The sequence below is a fragment of the Beta vulgaris genome, chromosome 6, assembly GCF_026745355.1.
Source record: "Beta vulgaris subsp. vulgaris cultivar EL10 chromosome 6, EL10.2, whole genome shotgun sequence".
Taxonomy (NCBI): domain Eukaryota; kingdom Viridiplantae; phylum Streptophyta; class Magnoliopsida; order Caryophyllales; family Amaranthaceae; genus Beta; species Beta vulgaris.
Window position 1 is genome coordinate 50,531,138 of NC_079207.1, and position 19,050 is coordinate 50,550,187.

General features: G+C 32.2%; 1 protein-coding gene across 1 annotated transcript; it reads left to right on the forward strand.

The window, feature by feature from the left end:
• The first annotated feature begins 395 nt into the window (after positions 1 to 395).
• LOC104897019 (protein NRT1/ PTR FAMILY 4.3) lies at positions 396 to 12,898 on the forward strand. The gene is made up of 5 exons (XM_010683827.4): positions 396 to 852; positions 2,391 to 2,608; positions 5,779 to 6,219; positions 9,388 to 9,521; positions 11,797 to 12,898. Exons 1-5 carry the CDS (start codon positions 684 to 686, stop codon positions 12,707 to 12,709), a joined length of 1,875 nt encoding a protein of 624 aa, XP_010682129.1. The 5' UTR covers positions 396 to 683; the 3' UTR covers positions 12,710 to 12,898.
• The last annotated feature ends 6,152 nt before the right edge of the window (positions 12,899 to 19,050 follow it).

Here is a 19,050-nt window from a genome sequence, read left to right on the forward strand (position 1 = left end):
TTATTAATGATATCCGTTAGATCATTTTGGCTTCTCGTTCCATTTATTTCATGCACATTTACAAGAAAGCTAATCAAATTGTTGACATATTCTTAAAACTTTGTCATTTTATTTAAGAATAGCTCAAAAAATAGATATTTGTTCAATAGGAATTTACTATTTCTTCTTTCTTTATTTTGACAGTATAAACAATTTTTTCTATCTTTCCAAAAATAAAAAAATTCCATACACAAAATAATAATCCTCTGGTCTGCGCTTAGGGAAAGTTCTGACGTCATGCACTAAACTGCTTTTATTTTACTTTGGTGGTTATTATTTTTTACTTAATTTTTGGTATGAGTATTCATTCCTCTCCTTTTGTAACTCTTATCTATAAATAATGGACCAACCCACAAACTCTGTCCTTCACCCAAACCTCTCTCTCCTTACTTTTCATTGATTCTCAAACATCAAGACAAAAAACACTGAAACCAAAACACCTCATTCTTCATGTGCCCTCTCTCTGTCTCTCTTGATTAGTTATTTAATACGTTAAAGAGCAACAAACTTTTACAACACCCAAAAAATATATATATCCATTCTATATTTCTCTACTGTCACTGCTCTGCTACATATACTACTTAGCAGCTACTTAGTTAACTAGCTAGAACTAAAAGTTTCATAAAGAACAAAAAAAAAAAGAAATGGATTTAGAGAGAGGAAAAACAGTAGAAAATTCCAACAAGAAAAACAATAATAATAATAATGGAGATCAAGCTGCGATAACTGAAGCAGCTACTACTGTTGATTGGCGAGGCAGACCCTCCAATCTCAGTAAACATGGTGGGATGAGAGCAGCAGTCTTTGTTCTTGGTATTTCTCTATCAAAATTTTCTTTTTTTTTTTTCTTTGTTTTTCTATTGCGTACTTGATATTCAAGTGAGAGTTCGGATTCTCTAGAGTTTTAGTAAAACATTTTACGTTGTAAGTTATTTTACAATTCTAGAGGATCCAAACACCATGTGTGATGGGTCTCGTGAATTATATGGCGTAATGTAATCATTTTAAATTTCACTATCACATAAATTGAGACCCTTTTGAAAATTTTAAATTATAAAATTTTGCCTGATTTTTTGTAATATGCTGTGTAATTAAACAGTTCTAGAAAAGTATGGTAAATTTTTTGTACGGAAAATTTTTAGTCCCTCTCGTATGTTGCACTCGAGGAAGTTTAAGTTTCTAATTATTTAGTAAAACGTTGAAGGAGCTACTGAAAGTGTCTTTATATGTCTATGTGTTTTACACTCTTCCAAAATAAAACCATTTCTTTCCCCTTTTTTCCACAAAATTTCTTATTTATGAAGAAAATATGTTGGTAATGTTTTGGAACTCGTTGGAGCTCAGATGCAAAACCAACTCTCTTTCTCTAGGATTGAATATATAGTGATTTGGTTGAGATTATGAACTTACTAGTGAGAACGACATTAATTATGTTAGCTCTATCATATTGTTAATTTGATATTTATTCATGATCTCAAATTTAAGAGACTTTTAACATGAAAATAAAGTGGGTAATTATATTCCCCCTACAAGAGGATAAAAAAGGGACAAAATAGGATAACTATGGAAACATGTTGCCTATTTTTGTCAATATTAGACATCACATTTTATTTGACCCTTAAAAGTATATCCAATGGACGACACTAATCATAACTTTTTTTAGCACAAACTTTATACTTGGTTTGTAGAGAGACTATAAAATCATAAATAGTAACTCAATTGATGTGTGGATGTCAAATAATTTAACATAATTGTAAAAATTTATTGGTTCGTTTATTAATGTTATTTTGTCAGATTTAATTTGATGTATATTTTCAAATCATTAATTACTTTTATAATTTTTTTAATTCATTATTAAAGCTTTTAATGATGTAAATTATGCATTAATAAATGTAAAGTGAAGGTCAGACAACTAAATAAAATAAATGGAGTATATTAGAAATACCCACCTTTTTCTTTGTCTAATAGTAATTTAACGTCTCACTGTATGTGCACAACATATAATTGTAATTAAAAATGATCTCTACATAAAATTTTATGCCATGACACCTTTTCTTCAAACTTTGTGCACAACATATAATTGCAATAATTTTGGGACTCAACAAATAGTAATAAAATTCTTTAACAATAATTCAAGATGTGAAATCAAATTACATATACTTTATAGCTAGTTAATTAACTTACTTTGTGAACTCTAGAAAAATAAATAAAAAATATGTTTACGGTTTTTCTAACCTATGTACCTAGAGCGTGAACTCGAAGTCGTGTGGTAACAAAATCCAACCCACCATCCAACTCCAACTAAAATAGTAGTAGAGAAACTAAAAAGTTGAGTGTATGCAATATTGCAGGGCTACAAGCGTTTGAGATAATGGCAATAGCAGCAGTGGGGAACAACTTGATAACGTACGTGATAAATGAGATGCACTTCCCGCTTTCAAAGGCAGCAAATATAGTAACCAATTTCATTGGCACCATTTTCCTTCTGTCTCTTTTTGGTGGTTATCTCTCCGATTCTTATCTTGGCAGTTTTTGGACCATGCTCATCTTTGGCTTCGTTGAACTTTCTGTATGTCCACTCTGACCTTCACTTTTCAAGTAGTGTAACTTTTTTATTTATTATTCTCTATGTTAGTACATCATTCTTGTAAGAGATTACGGTATTTCAATGTCATCGTAAGAATTCTTTTCTAATATCTAAAACCTAATACAAACAAATGACTTACTGTTATATATACTCTTTCTTCCTCTACACAATAATCTGAGACATTAAAGCTCCGTTTGGTAGGACGTAAAACGTTTTCCTGGTAAACTGTTTTCCTCTATTTTCAGTTTTACATTGTTTGGTTGGCAAAAGAGTGTAAAACCATTTTCCCTTGGGTAAAATTACTCTCCCAAGGATGGAAAACCATTTCCTTTCAAAATGAAGGGAAAACTATTTTTCTTCTCTCTCTTGTACATCCTCTCACTACCTCCTTACTTTCCCTTTCATTTCCTTTTATTTCATCATTTTTTTACATCGAACCAAACAACGGAAAACTAATTTTGGAATTGTGTTTTTCATTGTAAATTGTTTTCCATGAAAATCATTTTACACTGAAAATATTTTACGCCCTACCAAACGGAGCCTAAACAATAAAAATATGTGTTTCAAGACTCAAATCCATGACCTACTCATTTGATATGCTAATACACTAACCAACTACACTACAATGCTCATGTTAGTGTTTGTGGGAGAAGAAATCATTTAAAGATAAATATTTGTGTTTTTAAGACTTTAAATACACATCAATAAATAATTCGAGACGTACGAATGATCTGGGACAAGAATTAGTTTAGATTTTAAAAGATAAGTCATGGTATAAAGTATATATGAAAATCAAAACTAGTCATATTTATATTACTTACCTGTATTATGCAATCAATAATAGAAATATAGTAGAATACTAAAAACCTTCTTTTCTTTTTTGGTTTCTTTGATTTTGCTCTTAGTTTTTTTTGAAAAAAAAAATAACACAAAAATTCAAAATTGACAACCTATGTTGCTCAGACTCGTCTGTTCGACACGGGTACGTGTCCAAGTGTCCGATTCGGCTATTTTTTGAAATTTTTTCTATTTTTTAGCCCAAAACAAAGTGTCCAAGTATCCCACCCATGTACGAGTATCGAGGATCTGACACGGGCACTTGAGGTGAAATGAAGAGTTCGAGTAACATATTTGAAAACAAAAATGATAACAAATATTAAGCGCTTACTTACTACATCGCTAATTATATGGTAAATAAATGTGCATTGCTTTTTTTTGAAAAAAAAGAAAGAAATAATGACATGATGTTTCAAATGACAAATAATTATGAAATAAAGAAAGCTAAGTGGTTATAAACAAATCTCCCTGGGTTAGTGCCTATATTTATATCTTTTTTCAATCAAGAGGGATATACAAGTGGGTGGCAGGGATTTAATATTTGATACTTGGTTTTTAATATAGATATCATCCATGATTTGGTTTGAATCAGCAAACTAGTTATCATTACGTTAAACTTTCACTAATTAAATTACTGGGTTATAAGTATACCGAATGTGAGTGGTTCTGTTAATTATAGATGGCGCAATTTGGCACTTTGCCCTTAACTACCTTCTCTCCTTCTCATGGGTATGGACATGGTCCCTCATTCCTTTCACAATGCTGCAGTATCATTACAATTATACCTTTTTGAGTCCGTCACGTCACCTTAGTAAAAGATTTTCAAAAGTAAATTCTATCTTGAACTCATTTTTTCTTTCTTTCTCTCTTTTTTCTTTATATATTACATCTGTTAGCAACAAAAAGTAGTTAAAGAAACACAATCTGGTCTCAATGCGGTTAAAAAGTAATTTTTTTTAATTACCCGATGTAATCGAAATCTTGTACAAATTAATCAGGCCCAAATTAGAGGGTTAGACACTCTAAGAGTAAGGTGGTAGGGTAAGAGAAATGTCTATTCTCAAAGTGTCCATAATTAGTAAGACACAATGCTGACCAATAGGCTAAAATTAGCTTGATTGGTTAAAATAAGTCACAATCAATTACTACCTTTGGTCTTTATTAGCTTATCCGTATTCTTTTTTGGGATGTCCCTAATTAATTTACCTATTTCTTTTGTTTCTATTTTTGGAATGAGACCACTTACTTTCTATCACACATACATTCGACCTTAACATAAAATAATAATTTTTCTTTCTTTTTATGTTCCACAACATTGTTTCTCCTAAAACATTGTGTAAAAGAAACGGGTAAACTAATAAAGATTAGAGGAGTATTAACCAAGAACAACATAGAGTTGTATACATATATAAAAGTATAGTACTATCTTGTCATTCATACCATCCTTTTATGATACAAAAAAGAAAATGAATTTACATAATGCTTGCTTAGAGAAATATTTTAGACAATGCCGCCCCCACTTCCACCTCCAAACCTCTCCTAGTCATTTTACGTTGACCCCCACCCGACCCCCGAATATGTGCTTTACATTTTGTACCTAAAAAGTTATACAACCTTACTTAGAAATAGGTTTTTAAAACAAATACTTCATGAAAATAAAGACCACTCCATACGTAATGCCTTCCCTATATTTGAATTTTGCTTAACCTGTCAACCTGAAATAATAAGAATTTATATGATATAGTTAAAACACATATAAAGTTATTGATACTTATTAGTTTTTATTTAGTTTGGATAGAATCTTATAAGTTTCAACAACTTTTCAAAGGATAAGGTGACAAACACACAACTTTTCTATACAATCTCTCCACTGAATTTATGTGAACACAATTTATAGCACCTGATTGGAGGTGATGTATCTTGATTTTACCTTTTGTTTATACTTCTTCCGTCTCATAATATAGTATTTGTTTTCTTTTACACGGTCTCCAATACGTAACTTTGACCTTTAATATCTACAGCTTCGTATTAATAAAAAAAATATAAAAAGTTGATATTATGAAACTATACATTGAGACGAATATAATAAGATCTCATGAGCTGATACTATGAGATTATTCGATCAAAAATTTAAAAGTTTGACCCACCAAAAATGAAGTAGGCATTGTATTATGAGACGGAGGGAGTACTAAGTACCTAATCAGTCCTAATTAGATCTAATGATGAGCTGATACTATGTGTTGTTTATTGTATGAAACGCTTGACAATTATTAATTCTTAGTATAATAACTGAACTTAAAATACTTGAAAAACAGGGATTCATCCTTTTGTCAGTACAAGCACATCTACCGCAGCTAAAGCCAGAAAAGTGCAACATGCTTGCACAAGACAAGAGTGGACAAGTATGCGAAGAAGCAAAGGGAATAAGGGCTTTAATATTCTTTGTAGCACTCTACTTAGTAGCATTAGGGAGCGGATGTGTGAAGCCTAATATGATTGCTCACGGAGGTGATCAGTTCAGTTCCAAGCAATCTACGCAACTCTCTACTTACTTCAATGCCGCTTATTTTGCCTTCTCCGTCGGTGAACTCGTCGCTCTCACCGTCCTCGTTTGGGTTCAGACTCATTCCGGCATGGACATCGGCTTCGGAATCTCGGCTGCTGTTATGGCTATGGGCTTAATCTGCTTGGTTTCTGGTACTCTAGTTTACAAGAACAAGAGACCTCGTGGAAGTATTTTCACTCCTATTGCTCAGGTATGCATCATGTATCATGTATCATGTATGTATTCATAATGCATGCATTCACTCTTAAGTTTAACGCTGTAACGCTTGTGCTTCGCATGCAGAATTGTTTGCCTTAATTCTTGTTTTGTACCTAAATAATGACTCCCTATGTCGATATCAGTATAAGGGTCTGTTCTTCCCAACTTATTTTCAGTTCAGTTTAGTTCAGTTCAATTCAATTTAGCTCAGTTCAATTCAGTTCAGTTCAATTCAAATCAATTCAATTCAGTTCAGTTCATCTCTGGACAATACTTTTACTCTCACATATCACTTTTTAGTTCAGTTCAGTTTAGTTCAGTTTAGTTCAACTTTTTTACGCCGAAGAGAACATGCCCTAAGTTAATTATGTAGAATTTTATATTGTGTTTTTATTCTTCATCTCAATACGTATTTTTAAAATAGTCTCAATTTTTTATTTATAAAACTAGTACATAATCTAAAATATTAATAGAAAAACTTGTGTTTTTTAGACCATAAAATCATGTCGGATGAAATAATAGTTCGTGGGGGGAGGGAGTAGTAAGCTATATTATTCCTATTATTATCAAAATTTATAATATTTTGATCTATAATATATCATGGTAAAATTTCTAAAATTAATGATGATAAAACTTTGACTTTCGAAATCAAATGATGCTATGTGTTCTAGACTTATAATGATTATTTTTATCGTTAGAAAAAAAAAAAAGGCTTCACATGGTATGTAAAATGATTTGAGAACAAATTTACATATCTACCTAAACATATACATATATGACCTTCAAACTATATTTAAGCTTTTTCTTTCTAAATGTTGTGGGTAATATATGTAACACGTCATTATAGTTGACGGGGATGGAAGTAATGTGGCGTAAGTTTGTCAAAGAATATAATTGTAAAAATGTGGACTCATAGCATTTTTCCTTTTTTACCTTTATATCATATCTTTGAACAAAAAAAAAAAAGATAGACCTTTTCCGCAATGCCATTTTTATTTGTTTTTATACTACATACATAATGAATTAGGAACCATAAAAAGATGTATATATACTATGTAGTAGTACTTAATTTCGAACTTCCATCTATTTTATTTGATAAAGTCTTGTATTGTAAGGATAGTATTCAAAGTCCGGGATCACATCTCATCTACATCATTGCTTAGTCACTCATTTATACCTATACTAAAAACCATTAAAATTTTCAATTTTGAAAAGATCTGTCTTGGGTAAGTAATTGTGTTGTATTTAAAGGGAAAATTGATAAATTTATACTAAACTATATATATATAGACCATCAATACACCATAGTAAGAATTATTGATGTGAAAGTTGAAAGTATGGGAAATTATTCAGTAACATAGATGAAACAATAAATTTTTGACGATTTTAGAGGGTTTTCATTATTTCCAACTAATTTTATAAGCACACGATATTTGCGAAAGTAAGTAGAAAATTATTTATTTTAGGAGATGTAGAAAATTAAATTAATTATTAATTATATATGAAATACAAATTCATCTTTTATTTTCGTTTTCATTAAAATTTCATGAAAAGAATACAACAAAGATGAAAAAGCTTTTCTATGCTTATGAAGACAGATTCTTCGATAAAATGATTAAAAATCGGTTGTTCATTGGCCTTTGAGTGATATTTTTGGACCTTGGTGATAAATAACAGCCATTATTATAACCTTGGAGGGGAAAGGAATAATTGGTAACAAAAATCAAAATAAAAAAAAAAAGTGAAAAACATTATGGTTCGTCGTTGGTCAAAAAGGCGAAAAGACATGCATGGTTGCTTAGAGAAACTATATGAAGAAAATAATATATAACAATAAAAACATAGATCAGGAACCTCTATTATACATAAGCTAACTTATATAAATAGCAATTTATGTGTAGAAAGTTATAAGTAGTTAGTATATACTTTATATTATATATGAGGCTATATCATACTACCTACTAATTTAACAAATAGATGCTAAGTTTCTTTGTAGCTGCTAGCCGCCTTTTCATAGATAGATACCTCTCTTAGTGATTTTAAAAAATTTATTATTATCTTAATTAGTTATTATAGAACTAATTAATTATGGCATTTTGTACGTACTGAATTAATGAGACAAGGTAGGTTGATAGGGTTGCTGAAAGGGTATGATTTTTTTTAATAATGCAAGTTGAACACTCTGACATGAGTGTTGTCCGATCTGCTTCACATTTTCTAAGCAAATATATCAAATAAAGATGAATTTATTTAGCTAAGTTTATATTATTGTTGATAACACGAGAATAGGAAATACCTCACTTAGCTTGTAAGCTATTTTTTTATCCCCTAAAAAAAAGCTAACATTCCATGAACGATACTTTGATCCTGTCACGAAGTATGAAACTTCCGAAATTAAACTGTGACATTTTTTTTTTTTTTTTGGTGTACATATGTGTATTTTTGTGTCATTTACATATTTCACATATGTGTATTTAATGAAAAATATAGTCATTACTCATGAGAAACAATTTAAGACGTGTGTCAATATGTATATTGAAAAAATTAATTTTGTATAATTATTTTTGTATGAATAATTAAAGATATCAATGGTCAATATTATATTGACATATATGAACGAAATTCAAATTATGGAGAGGAAAAAAGCATATAATAACAATGTAACATTCTAGACAATTTTATATTTACCCTAGGAGTTAATAACGTAAGAAACTAAGAACATAGTAGGATTGCTAATTATAAATTATTATTATTATTATCAAGAGCATATTAGAAATAATACATCGTTTTCCAGCAGCTTTCTAATTTTTTTTTTCTAACCCTCATCCAGTGCCTAACAGTTTATAAAAGTAGCCTAGGCATTTAACTCGTTGGTTTTATATGATGTTATATATCTATTTGTTATAATAATAATATAGTATACATGAATACTGATATTATAAAATGTCGGTTTATAGTTGGATTGGGACCTAAGTCTACAAGTTAAAAAGTCATTGGACATTGATGGTTGGTGCTTTAATTTGTAGCAATATAATGTATATATATATATCTTCTATATATATATATATATAAGCACCAATAACATCATTGGGTGCGCATTATATGTTTTATGATTTTATATTTATCTGCCTAACTCCACCCTCCCAAATTCCTGAAACAGGTATTTGTGGCCGCATTTTTGAAAAGAAAGAAAGTTTGTCCATCAGATGTGAAGGAGCTTCATGGAAGTGGTACCAACCTTCACTATACCAGTTTCAATGCATCTGACAATCTCATACATACTCAAAGATTCAGGTAATCAAATCCACTCAAAATTTGACCTTTTTGTAAGTCAAAACTTGCTATACCTCCAAGAGTTTTTTAATGCACCCACTACCTAAAAAATAATGATGACTATGCTACAAAGTCTAAGTAAGTGCATGCTACAGTTTCATGGGGGGTAAGTAAAGTAATGTGTAGTCTATGAGACCAAAAATTTTAATTCCACCTCCTCACTGTTTTGTCTACACTTTGAAATCATCACCACTATCTCATAATATCCCTATCATATCCTCACCTTATAAAAAATTATTCTAATAGTAATACAACTAAAGATATATTGAATTTAAGTGAATTTCTCTTATCTGAGCTAAGTTAATATGGTCTTTAATTTGTTAAAAATATAGTTGTTCGCTCTTATGATATGAATTAGTTTGTAGGTTCGGATTATTTCTCGGATAGTTATATTTATTATTAATAATAATTTACTTTAAAATGATATCATCAAATATCATTTGGTTTAGTGGTTAAGACTTTTGTATAAAAATTTAAAGGTTATGAGATTGAATCATATACAATGCATTTACTATTTTTTTGTTGTATATGGATCATGTGTAGTAAAACAACCTAAGAGAGAGTGCCACGTGGTGCCGTTTCTTTGTTAATAACACCTTTTAATATATTAGTATAGGTTTCATATATTACTTAAAAGCTAGTAATGTGTTACTCTATGCAGTTATGCAGTTATGTATTTAATATAGTTTGTTAAATCTACATGGAATGCTTACTTTCTACAAATTAATAAAAGAAATATAGTTTACTAAAATGAAGTTATAGATTGATGTGGAATTTTTAAAAAACTATTCTAAAAATTATTGCAGTTAAGATAGCTAACATCTCCATGCATTTACTCTAATGATTCTGATAAATTAAATAAATTTATGTTAGTTAATAAGTCTACTAAAGGATATCTAGTACATTAGTATCGGGACATCAGGTATGAAAAATCAAAGGCATTTATCACTTTGGCCTTCTAAAAACTTAATAAAAAAAACCAAATACTTTCTGGGGATATACCCTTTATGTCAAGGCAACTAACTTTAGAAGATTCTATAGCACCTTTCTTATTATCTTTTATAGGTATTAAAAGCCACATTCTCTAGTGGCCTTGATCAATTATCTTATATTTGTTATTTTAAGCGTGTTGCATACATTATAGCAATATTTATAATCTTAAAGGAACTTATTTTTCTATTGTCATAACTCACTAAACCTTCCTTGATCTATCTTCTTCATAAATACCCACTATTTAGATGAAACAATAGTTATTAGGCTTGGGCTATGCTCCGGGTAAGAAAAAGTTTCATTTATTAATATAATACTTTATGATAATAACACTAAATACAACTTAGCCTAGTGGTTAGAACTTTAGTGTATGTATTTGAGGTCTCGGGATCAAACTCTATACTATGCAATTTCTTAATTTTTTATTGTATAAGAATTACATGAACTAAAACTTCTTAGGGTGAGCGCCACGTGGCACAGTTTCTTGTTTTCGCACGACTTTTAATATATTTGTATAGATGGTTGTAATCAATTAAGTTTTTCATGATTTTGGATTAGAAACTTAAAGAAACGCAAACCAATAAAGGGCCTACTATTACAAAATGATAAGTATAATCTCCATGATATGACGTTTTCTCATTTCTAGTTATCTACCCATGTCAAAAGTTTTCTCTTCCACATATTTTGTACACATCTATCTATGAAGTTAATTATCCTAGTATCTAACTTGTCGAAACCTTCTTTTATAATCATCTTGTCCATACTTAAATTGTTTAAAATGCATAACTATAATAATTAAGATGGAGTATATATAGACACTAATAAGAAAAATGTGTAAATATAATTTGATTATGCATGAAATTAAAGTGATGAAATAATAGTTTCTCTTTTTTAAAACTTTTCTTTGATCGCATGGTTGACTCGTGCTCTTAGTTATATTTACAAATTCTATATGTAATATACAACGCGTAGCACAAACAAAACTTGTAGACATTAGACAATATACGGGGTTAGAGATAATACTTGTTAGGCTGCAGCGGAGTTAGAGATACAGCATATAGGGTTGTTCATATAATATAAATCCATTACATTAACATGTAATACTAACTTCACAAGGTGTCCAGGCTGATTTAAGTTAAATTTGCTAGTTGCTCCCTTATTGCTTAAGATACCAGCACTTTTGATGTTCTGCACATTAATCATATAGCATTGCCCAAAAATAATAAAAAATGTTACATTTTTTCAGTTTCTTGGACAAGGCATGCATCAAAACACAAGAAGGAACAAACAACTACAAATCAGGAGGAGGATGGAGATTATGCACAGTAACTCAAGTAGAACAAGTGAAGATCCTAATCTCAGTACTTCCAATTTTCGCATGTACCATAATATTCAACACTATCTTAGCGCAACTTCAAACATTTTCAGTCCAACAAGGAAGCCAAATGAACACAAAACTAACCAATTCTTTCAGCATTCCACCCGCATCTCTCCAAGCCATCCCTTACCTTCTCCTTCTTTTCCTCGTCCCTCTCTACGACAAACTCTTCGTCCCTTTCGCTCGTAGATTCACCGGCCATGACTCCGGCCTCTCGCCTCTCCAACGCATTGGGACCGGCCTCTTCATCGCCACCTTCTCGATGGTGGCTGCCGCCCTAATGGAGAAACATAGGAGAGAAACATCAATTCAACACCAAAAACTCCTATCTATCTTCTACATAACACCACAATTTCTCATCTTTGGTTTGTCAGAAATGTTAACTGCTGTAGGACTCATTGAATTCTTCTACAAACAGTCTTTAAAAGGGATGCAGTCTTTTCTCACTGCAATGACTTATTGTTCTTACTCCTTTGGATTCTACTTTAGCTCAGTCTTAGTGTCCCTAATTAATAAGGTCACTTCCTCTTCTAAGAATGGATGGTTGAGTGAAAATGACCTTAACAAAGATAGGTTGGATCTGTTCTACTGGTTGTTGGCTGGTCTTAGTTTCCTCAATTTCCTGAATTACCTGTTTTGGGCAAATTGGTACTCCTACAATCCTTCTGTTATAGGGAATTCTCAGCAGCAGGCAGTTTCTCCTGATGATTTCAGCTCTCCCAGGAATAGTGGGGATGATAATAATAATAATAATGACATTGCTTTGAGTTATAAAACTTAAAACTATATGCTATAATTTTATGATATGATATGTTAAGATTAGCATATATATATATATGTATGTAGGTTGGTTAATAGTGTAATGGGATTGAAGTGTATTAGGAAAGAAATATATTACTTGTGTACTTCAATTTTAATGAGCTAATCTAAACCTTTACAATACAATGTTTCCTGGTATATTTAGCTATCTTGACTTGGAGTTCAAAGATTGGTCACCATATTGTTTATCGTATATGCATGGCTGTTTTGTTTTAGAGAGAAAGTTACTTAGCCTTCATGAATTGGGTTCGATTGTATCATTTTTACAATAGAATGTATTTGTACCTGTTATTTGTGACTTTAAATCTTGTGAAAAAGAAATAAGGCTGACTTTAAATGCACATATCTCTTAATCTATACAAAAACATTTATGTGATTCAAATTGGAGGTGATACCTTGTTCCAAGATCTTTCTAACGACAGGTCATATGCCCAATTCCGCTAAGAAACGAAAAAGTTATGGTTGTTTTACGAAGAACTGACAAAACTGAAATTTTGTCCCGCGTCCGACCGGGCTGCAGCGCCCGACCTAGCGGTTTGGCCCGGTCGACCGGGCAACGTTTTTCATGGATTTTTATATCGTTTTTCACCCTAACTTTTAAGCCGTCATTAGAGTTCTGCTAGGAGATTATTCTAGGTTTTCTTAGGGTTTTCTTATGTTGTAAAAGGACCCTTTTGGTGATCATTATTTGACACAGTTTTGGCCTCTAGTATTTCAGGACTCCTAATTATTCTCTCTGCTTTTCTCCATCATAGTGAAGAAGCTCTCGATTCCCCCACCTGTGGACGTAGGTCTATTTTGACCGAACCACTTAAATTCTTGTATTCTCTTGTTTATCTTGTTTATTGTTTTTCCCGTTCTTATTATTTCATTGATTGAGTTTGCAGGATATTAAGGATGTCTTAACTCGGAGAGATTTAATAGACAATAAGTTGGTTAATAAATCTAATAATCCTTCTCAAACTAATGCTTTGGTTGCTAATGGTGGTCAAAATTTTGGCAAAAATAAAATCTATAACTATTATCACGTGAAGAGTCATGTCAAAACCGATTGTTGGAAATTAATGAAGAAAAATGGGGAAAAGTCCAATGATGACCAATCTGCAAATGTTGCCAACAATGTCTTTGATGATGTTGTTGCACTTTAGGTGTTATTTCCCTAGGAACACTACAAGAGGGGGGGGGGTGAATTGTAGGTGTAGAAATAAACGTAACTTTTTGCGGAAATTAAAACTTAAACGAATAAACAAGCTAAAGGAACACAAGGGATTTTTACGAGGAAAAACTTCTTGGGCCCAACAAGAAGAAACAACCTCGACCACTAGGGATTTTAAACTCAACACTTTCACTAATTAGGCCAAACAACTCTGTTACAACCTAATTCTAACTCGAGCCACACCTTGAGTTCCTAAACTCAAGTTCCTGAACCACTGTTCCCTTAACAGCAATTCCTCTCAACTTCACTCGAAGTTTTCTCACACATACAAGCTTCACTCAAAGCCTTTCTCTTACAGAACTTCACTCAAAGTTCCCTTACCCCAAAAACCAAAATACAATTGATCAAATAAGCTTAGTGGAATTAGAGTAAGAAGGCAAAGAACAAATGGCTATTATGAGAGAATGAAGGCACTGACACTTAATAAGTTAAACTCACTTAATTACTTAGTCAGACACAATTTGGAACTTATCTAGACTTCTATATTTATAGTGTTAATCATGAAGAACGTGGGATTAATGTTAGAGTACACGTTTTAATCCATTTACCCATGATGTTCCTTCCCCTAAGGAACACGTTTTACATCATGTCCCATGATCCCATGAACTATAAATGAACGTGGATAAAATGCAGCCATTACTCCTAAATAATAGGAGTTCCTTGAGCATTATCCGAAAATCAGTTTTTATAAACTCTTTTTATCTTTAAATCTGAATTTCTAATCTTTAAGAAAATAATATCTTTGAAATAAAATCTTTCTAACAACCGGATATTTATTTTCTTATTTTCCGAAAAATAAAATCTTTTCCAAAACATATTTTCTTTTTAAAACTGATTTTATCATTTGAAATTAGAAATAACTAATTTCCTATAATCTAGGCATGACTTACTCCATTATCTTTTAACCGTTACACTAATTACACGCCTAAGTCTAGTTCCTTATATTAGTTCAGTTCCTTTAACATATTTGCTAAGTGCCACTTAGTTTGTTCCTTACAAAGGAACAAACGCTTCATTCTCAAATATATCTGCCACAGTTCCTTACCATTCTTTCTTTGTTCCTTTACATTGGAACTAGAAAATAAAACGCCTAGCTTCTATTATTCTTGATCCAATGCTTGCTCCAGTATCAACATAGAAACTTCTTTACTTAGCCTTTGAAATCCTCTCTTGACTTCTTCATTGACTTCGTATTCTCCCAGTTCCTTGCATTGATACCTTAAACACCATACACTTAAATAATTCATTAGTTCACTACTTAGTTTGTTCCTTTGTTTCTTTGTCATTATCAAAACTAGGGTTAACAATTTCCCCCTTTTTGATGATGACAACAAAGGTACAAACTAAGGAAAATAACAAATAATATAAGTGAATGAAAAAAAAACATAAAGAAGAAAATGAAAAATAAAACACAATTATGTAAGTAACTGAAGTTTGATTTTTCACTTACCTTAGCCTATTTTTGATTTTTCATTTACCTTATCCAAGTTTTAATTTTTTTTTTAATTTTTTTTTAATTTTTCATTTTTTAAGTTTATGTACAGTTTGTTCCTTAAATCCTTTTTCCCCTTTGTCATCCTCAAAAAGAATAGACTCTGCATGAATTGATGAATTGATTTAACACCTTAAGACCAATAGGCAAGCACCATTAGTGGTTAAGTTAGAAAATCAAAGAGATAGTCAAACTCAACATCAATCACATAATACTAGCCATTCCAAGGAAGAAATTATGCAAAGCATTTAGAAACATAGACAATATAGCAAAAGTCATTGATTATATAGCACTTGTTCCATAACAAAACAAAGAAAAAAAAAAAAGGAAGAAACAAAAGTTGTGTTCCTTGATAACAGAAACAGGAACAACAAAACAACAATGAAAGAAACTAAGAAAGGGAAGGGGAATGGTGTTCCTCAACAACTTCTTCTTCAACCACATCCTCCAATTTTTCCATCACCACCCCATGACTTCGTTCAACCTGTTCCTTCAGCTCCTCCAAGGTACGAGCCATAGTGTCCATCTTCTTTTGCTGCGCAACCACGGTATCACTCAATTTCTTCATAAGACTTATCATAGTATCAGTTTTGGCATCCAAAGTCCAATGAAGATGATTGTAAAATTTTATCATATGTTGTGCAGGAAGGCAGACTTCATTAACCCAGTTAGTATCATCCGGATTTTCCTGTTCCTTACCCTTGGAACTAGAGGCAGAGGGGGATGTTGTGAAGGAACTGGAGAGGTTTGAGTGGAAGGCTCATCTGTTCCAGGAATGGAAACAGAAGGTGAAGGGTGATAAATGGGAGGAAGGAATGGTGGTGTGGGTGGAAGAGTTGTGGAGGTGGAAGCAAAAGGATTTGGGCCTTTTATTTCATCCTTCAACTGCTCAAAACTTGAAGGAACAGAGAAGGACGAAGGTGAAATGGAGGGTATTTTTGTGAAAGGAACAGAGAGTTTGGGAGATGGTGGGGGTATTGGTTCCTTGAGAGTAGAGGGTACCTGTTCCTCATTATCCGAAAGGACTAAAGGAGAGTCCTCGTTGGAAGGAACAGGAACAGGAGCAATTTTTCGACGAGTGCTCTTTCTCACTCTCAAAGGAACAGAGGGTTTAGGCTTAGTGGCAATGTGTTTGCGCCTCTTAGGTTTCGGTTCCTCCGGCTTAGGAACAGGGTTATCCAAGATTACATCATCATCTTCTTCTAAGTCCAGTTTGGGCATTTTCTTTTTCCTGAGGAACTGGAAGCCTTCTTCCTTGAATGAGAACACCTTCTTGGACGGACAATCCAAGTCCATTTAGGGTCTTCTCATTCAAATGTTCCCTTGTTGACCCCTATGTGTCCAACCAGTAAGTCTTACTTCAAAATGATGAAGTAAGGAAGTTATCAAGGCACCGTAGCCAATAACACAATAATTTTCAATGCAGTGGGTTAAGTGTTGAATGAAGAGGGAAGGGAAATTAATTTGTATGTGGTGGTCCAAGCAAAACATGTAACACATATCCAAGAGACCCACTTCATTCCTCTTTTCAGTTCGAGGAATGAGTGCTCTCCAAACCAAGTTAAACAGTACTTTGTGAAGGGGAGAGAGTAGATTATGGTTAAGTTTGTTTTGGCCAGCTGTTCCTCCAAAATATTCTAAGATTTTGTCTTGAGGAAAATTCGGAAAGAAACAGTTCCTTTCCTTTTAAAATACAAATCAGTTCCTTTGCAAGGAACTTCCCATACTTTGCTTAGAGTTGCTTGATTAAACCTTATTTTTTTCCTCTAACTCAGTTGTGCAAGTTCCATTAGTATTAACAAAATTTGCACAAAACTCATCCATAGCTAGAGGAACAAGAGCATTATTAAAGGCGAATTCAAACAAGAATTCCATGCCTTGTTCCTTTAGAATGGAGGTTAATTCTAGAAATTAATTTTATTGCCCATTCTAAATCGACGCAAAAGCCCAAGACATACCTAGATTCACTTCGTTCGACCCTTTTCTTGGAAGACGAAGAAACAGTTCCTTTGGAAGGAACAGGTGCAGTTTCTTCTTCTTCCCCCTGAGATTGTTCCGGGGTTTCTTCTTCATCGTCTTCCCCAATCAATTTTCTTCTCCATGCTCCTTCTAGGAGATTCTAATTGCTGTTCCTCTATGGGGTTTTCTTGAATTATGTCGGTTTCAAGGGTTTTAGTTGGAGATGAAGAAATTTCCATTTTTGAAGTGTCGGTTGTTTTTGGTGTTGGAAAAGGTGAGTTTCTTGAAGTTTTTGCCATGATTATTGAAGGTTTGGAGGTTTTTATGGAGTATCAAAGGGTGTGATGAGGTTTCGGATTTGGTGAAGATGAAGCGTTTGAGAGGAACACGGTTTCTTTAGATGAATTGAAGAAGGAATTTTGCATGTAATAGTAATTATGACACGCGGGAAAGAAATAAAGCAAAGAAAAAAATAAATAAAATAAAATAAAAGGAAGAAAACGAAAAGATAAAAGAGAACCAAGATTTAATTAAACTGGTTCCCCTTATTTTTGGGATTTTATCGGATTTTTCGGATTTTTATGAATTTTAATTTTTGAAAGAAAATAAATGCTAAGGAACTTGTGCTATAGGAACAACTAATGCTACATATCAATATCCTTCATACTATGCATGTTTCTTGACCTTAGGAACAGTAAGGGGAGTATTATGTGACATTTGTGAGTTGTTTAATTTCTTTGACTTCATTTTATGTTTTGCAACATTCCAATTTGCAATGGTCTTAGGCAATTAAACACAATTATTTTTAGCACACAAAGTCACTCAAATTGATTCAAACATGGGGGAATTGACATAGGAACAATCACTTAATTTTTATTAAGCCTAACTCAAGCCTTAATTTTTCATATCTATCTCTTTGCAAAGGCTTAGTTAGGATATCAGCAATCTGATAATCAGTTTGACAAAACTCAAGTTTAATCAAACCTTTTTCAACATTTTCTCTTAAAAAGTGATGTCTAATATGTATATGCTTTACTCTAGATGATGCACTGGATCTTTAGATATACTTATAGCACTTGTATTGTCACAATAAATAGGAACACATTCAAAGTTTATTCCATAGTCACTAAGTTGTTGTTTTATCCAAAGCATTTGAGAGCAACATGCAGCAGCAGCTACATATTCTGCTTCAGCAGTGGATAAAGCAACTGTGTTTGTTTCTTGGTACTCCAAGAAACTAAACTATGACCAAGGAATTGTGCCATACCTGAGGTGCTTTTCCTATTTACAAGATCTCCAGCATAATCTGCATCTGCATATCCTTTTAGTTCGAATGTATCACTTCTTGGATAGTAGAGTCCAAGATCATCTGTTCCTTTAAGTATCTAAGAATTCTCTTCACAGCAGTGAGGTGAGACTCCTTTGGATTTGCTTGAAATCTAGCACACAAACCAACACTGAAAGCTATGTCTGGACGACTAGCAGTTAGATACAAAAGTGAACCAATCATTCCTCTATATTTTGTTTGATCAACACTTGTTCCTATGGAGTCTTCATCTAATCTAGTTGAAGTTCCCATAGGAGTGTGATTTATCTTTGAATTTTCGAGGCCATATTTCTTTAATAGTTCCTTTAT

What these genes read in the sequence shown, in the direction of transcription:
- LOC104897019 (XM_010683827.4), top strand. Translation starts at nt 684, where the DNA reads ATGGATTTAGAGAGAGGAAAAACAGTAGAAAATTCCAACAAGAAAAAC. An exon ending in TTGGCTTCGTTGAACTTTCT is followed by an intron (nt 2,609 to 5,778) that starts GTATGTCCACTC and finishes CTTGAAAAACAG; the next exon opens with GGATTCATCCTTTTGTCAGT. An exon ending in ATACATACTCAAAGATTCAG is followed by an intron (nt 9,522 to 11,796) that starts GTAATCAAATCC and finishes ACATTTTTTCAG; the next exon opens with TTTCTTGGACAAGGCATGCA.